The sequence below is a fragment of the Notolepis coatsorum genome (assembly GCF_963971535.1).
Source record: "Notolepis coatsorum genome assembly, chromosome: 2".
Taxonomy (NCBI): Eukaryota; Metazoa; Chordata; class Actinopteri; order Aulopiformes; family Paralepididae; genus Notolepis; species Notolepis coatsorum.
Genome location: NC_140166.1, coordinates 86820700 through 86825699, shown reverse-complemented (window position 1 = coordinate 86825699; position 5000 = coordinate 86820700). Strand labels below are relative to the sequence as shown.

The window sequence follows — 5000 nt, the reverse complement described above, 5'->3', positions numbered from 1 at the left end:
AGAAAAATATTGAGAAAAAGTGGATAAAAAAAAGAAATAAAAAAACTGAAAATAAAATATATTATATATAAAAACTTTAACTGAACTTCTCCTCTCTCTCTCTCTCTCTCTCGCTCTCTGTCTCTCTCTGTCTCTCTGTGTGTGTCTCTCTGTCTCTGTATCTCTCTCTCTCTCTCTCTCTCTCTCTTGTCTCTCTCTCTCTGTGTCTCTCTCAGGTGGAGCGAGGCTTCAAGGCGGTGCATGTCTCTGGCATGGAGCTGCTCCACATGGGCCAGCAGTCCATGGGCCACTACCCGGTCCACTTCCACATGAACGGAGACGTGGACGAGAGGGGAGGCTATGACCCTCCGACCTTCGTCAGCGACCTGTCCATACACCACTCCTTCTCCCGCTGTGTCACCATCCACGCCTCCCACGGCCTGCTGGTGAGTAGGACCAGGAGGCAGCAGGAGACACCATACATAATACATGTCTTATAGGAACATGTCTATCATGTAGGACCAGCAAGCAGCAGGTCTACTAGCCTAGAGACACTAGACCTTCCCTCCCCATAACCACCCTCCTCCAACCTACCACCTCTCTTTCCCCTTCGCGTGTTGCTTTTTAACAGCGGAGGAGTGCAAGAATGTGACAATGTGACCATGTGACCGCGGCAGCGCGAGAGAGCGGCAGTGCGGAAATAGGCTGTCTATGAGCCATTCTCTAAGACAAACGCTAACCTTAACCAGCTCCTTAACAGCGCCTAAACTTAACCCTTCTAACCTTAACCAACTCCGAAACAATGCCTAACCTTAACCTTAACCTTAACCATGCCTAACCTTAACCTTAACCATAGAAAGAATATTGCCATTCTCTAAGACAAACTCTAACCTTAACCAGCTCCTTCACAGCGCCTAAACTTAACCCTTCTAACCTTAACCAACTCCGAAACAATGCCTAACCTTAACCTTAACCTTAACCATGCCTAACCTTAACCTTAACCATAGAAAGAATATTGCCATTCTCTAAGACAAACTCTAACCTTAACCAGCTCCTTCACAGCGCCTAAACTTAACCCTTCTAACCTTAACCAACTCCGAAACAATGCCTAACCTTAACCTTAACCTTAACCATGCCTAACCTTAACCGGCGAAAGAATACACGTTAAAAAAAAAAATGGGATTCGAACTTGTCACCAACGGACCGCAGGATCGCAGGACCGCAGCGCTGCCAGGTGAGCTAAGCTTCGAATGAAAATCATGGCGGATTACGGCTACATAATGCCGCAAGCTCTGCCGCTCCGCTCTGCGGTTGCCGCGCCTGCCGCAGGGCGTGCCGCAGCCAATCAGGGAAAACGCGGAAGCACTCGGCAGCACTCCTCCGCTGTTAATAAGCAATAGGCTTCCCCTTCCCTAATTTCTCTCCATCTCCTGCCTCCCCTTTGATGGTATCATAGTATTATGATTTGATATTGTGATATAGTGTTTTTTTACGACTCTGTTTACCTATCAATGACTATCAATGATATAATACCCCTCAGGGCAATGGTTCTTAACCTGGGGGTCTGGACCGCTCAGGGGGTTACAAGATGATGTTTGGAGGTTGTGAAAATATATACAAATACATTATCACATTTATAATCTTTGGATGCAGTTTCCTATAAAATAATGAATATTTGAAGTCTAAAACTCTCCACCAATCATTAATCAAGTTAACTAGCCTGAAAAGTGGAAATTTTTATCTTGATTATGTGTCAAAGTTCACCATTCCGCCCACGCTTGACTCTGTAGTAGGGGGTCTCGAACAGGCACCCCTCTGTGTTCAGGGGTTGCTAACAGCCACCCCTCTGTGTTCAGGGGTCACGAACCAAAGAGGCTTTTAGTTTCAGATTATAATTTTTTTTTACCCATGTTTATGTCTTTCTACTATTACCCTGCCCATACATGTACCTCCCCTCTCCCCTATTTAGTTCTGTACTATAGGGGGAGAGATATTTTCAGAATAGTTATTCTCCTAAATTATCTTGAAAACTATTCCTCATTTTGCTGGCGACCCCCTGGGAAGCCCCCCCCCCCCCCCACCCCAAGGACCACTGGCGCTCTCCCGGACCCCACTTTGAGAACCGCAGGATACTGCTTCCCAACCTCTTCAGTTACTATTGTGGGTTCACTACACATGCACACAAAGGAGGTGAACAGAGAATTCACCAGGTGTGATGGAGCACAATTAGATTAGATTAGATTAGATTAGATTAGATTCAGGTTTATTGTCATTGCACAAGGTACAAGTACAGCGGACAAGGACATTAAGTTTGCATCTAACCAGAGTGCAAAGGACCAGTAAAGTGTATTGTAGTATACATTATGTATAACTCTATAACTCTATAACTCTCTCTCTCTCTCTCTCTCTCTCTCTCTCTCTCTCTCTCCCCCCCCCCCCCCCCCCCCCCCCCCCCAGGTAAAGAATATAGTTGGCTATGACATCCTGGGCCACTGTTACTTTACAGAGGACGGCCCTGAGGAGAGGAACACGTTTGACCACTGTGTGGGTCTGATGGTCCGAGCTGGGACCCTGCTGCCCTCTGACAGAGACAGTAAGATGTGTAGAGACATCACAGACGGAGCCTTCCCAGGATACATAGCCAATCCCCGGCAGGACTGCAGGTAGGAGGCACCCTCACACCAACACGGTCTCGTCAGAAAACCTAAATAAAGTACTAATCCACCCCAGGAAAAAAGGTACAAAAAAGTGCACAGGCGACAGTGGCTCAGGGGGTAGAGTGTTTGTCTGGTGATCGGAAAATTCCCAGTTTGATTCCCTCTCCTCCCGGGCAGCGTGTCGAAGTGTCTTTGAGCAAGACACTTAACCCCTAGTTGCTCCCGATGAGCAGGTTGGCACCGCACCTTGCATGGTCACCTCCGCCGTCGGTGTGTGAATGTGAGGAACAAAAGATTGTAAAGCGCTTTGGATAAAACTGTATATTTACCGTTAAGTTATGTTATAGCCATAAGCCCGATGCATGAAGCGATAAATGTGAAGTTATCTTTGAACCTCTGTTGTCAAGCCTCGTCAATATACCCCCCCCCCCCCCCCCCCCCCCCATTCCTCACTAATGGAACTGGTGTCGTGGAGTCACTCCACTGGGAGCGTTTCCAGGGTTAGCAGCTAACGTTAGCCCGTTGCTTGCGTCAATTAAATTGCATGTCATTGAAGGTGCGCTAAGGAAGTCTCATCTCAGCCGCGGCGGCTTAGAAACTGACGTGACAACATATACTCGATGATCACGATATAGTAATTTACTACATCTCATGTAGAACAAGCCGCGATACATCGAGTATACTCCTTATATATATTTTTTATATTTTATACGCTTTTGATAAAATCGCTATATAAATGCGTACCATTTAACTACACACACAGGCACGTGCACACTCACATACAAACATAACCTCACGCATGACCTCTCGTTCTTTCTCTCTCTAGTAAGAATATTTAATGCATAAAGACCCACAGTCAGAATGTAAAACAGCCCAATCCGCTCTGCTCTCCTTCCACTGCAAAACATAACACATGATCTAGCTTGTATTCCTAAAGGGATAGTTCAGAATTCTCTTTTTTCAATCAAGTTGTATGAAGTACTTCTGATGGCAGGGTTGATAGAGTAGGACACCAAGACTCAATGAGACCTTCTGATGGCAGGGTTGATCAAGTAGGACACCAAGACTCAATGATGCCTTCTGATAGCAGGGTTGATAGAGTAAGACACCAAGACTCAACAAGACCTTCTGATAGCAGGGTTGATAAAGTAGGACACCATGACTCAACAAGACCTTCTGATGGCAGGGTTGATAGAGTAGGACACCAAGACAGTTGATAGAATAGGACACCAAGACTCAACAAGACCTTCTGATAGCAGGGTTGATAGAATAGGACACCAAGACTCAATGAGACCTTCTGATAGCAGGTGATGAAAAGACATTTTGAAAATATGAAGACAATTATTGCATTCTGGGACAGCTCAGGATATAGAGCGGGCGTCAGATAATCTGAAGGTTCCCGGTTTGATTCCGGCTCCTCAACCTCATGTTGAAGTGTCCTTGAGCAAGACACTTAACCCCTAACTGCTCCCGATGAGCAGGTTGGCGCCTTGCATGGTTGCCTTTGCCGTCGGTGTGTGATTAGTTGAGTAAATGGGTGAATGTGAGGCATGAGATCCATGCAAGGTGCGTTGAGTGGTCGGCAGATATATAAATATATAAATGCAGCCGATGTACTGCACCATGATCCCAAATACAAGGGGGGGAAATCACTTGTTAAACTATAGTCATTTTTTGCAGAGTGAAGACTATTATTTTTCACATCAGTGCTTCCTCTCTGCTCAGGCTCAGAGGGCAGGGAGGGGGCAAGATCACAGGATGCATAATCACATGGGCTTGTCTTCATATGGAGATTCTCAGAAATTAATTATGGTCACAGATTTAGTATTTTTCTCTCATCTACTCTCGTTCAATTTCCCCTCTCCTCTCCTCTCCTCACTTATCTCCTCTTTCCCTCTACCATCCTCACTTCTCTCTTCTCTTCTCTTTCTCTCCTCCTTCCCTCTCATCTTGTCTCCTCTCCTCTCCTCTCCACTCCTCGTGTCTCTCCTCTCAATCTCTTTCCATCTCCCTCTCCTCTCCACTCCTTTCCTCTCTCCTCTCCTGAAGGATTTTTGTTGAAATTACTTAGTGCTAAATTACATATAATCATTAAGGCCTTAGGAGCCATTGTAATGTGTGATTTATGTTGTGTCCCTCTCTCCTATCCCCTCCTCTCTCCTCTCCCCCCTCTCTCCTCTCCTTCCCTCTAACCTTTCCTCTCCTTTCTCCTCACCTCTCCTCTCCTTTCCTATCATCTCTCATCTTTCCTCTCCTCTCCTCTCTTCTCTTCTCCTCTTCTCTTCTCTCCTCTCCTCTCCTTTCCTGTCATCTCTCCTGTCATCTCTCCTCTCCTCTCTTCTCCTATCCTCTTCTCTTCTATTC

General features: G+C 46.0%; 1 protein-coding gene across 1 annotated transcript in view; it reads left to right on the top strand.

Moving 5' to 3' along the window:
* The window catches only part of cemip (cell migration inducing hyaluronidase 1), a gene marked incomplete at its 3' end in the record, with an annotated part of 220520 nt that overhangs the window by 139903 nt on the left and 75617 nt on the right, over nucleotides 1-5000 (top strand). The window contains 2 exon segments of the mRNA XM_084308248.1: nucleotides 216-425; nucleotides 2437-2642. Of these exon segments, the coding sequence (XP_084164374.1) occupies nucleotides 216-425; nucleotides 2437-2642 (416 nt within the window).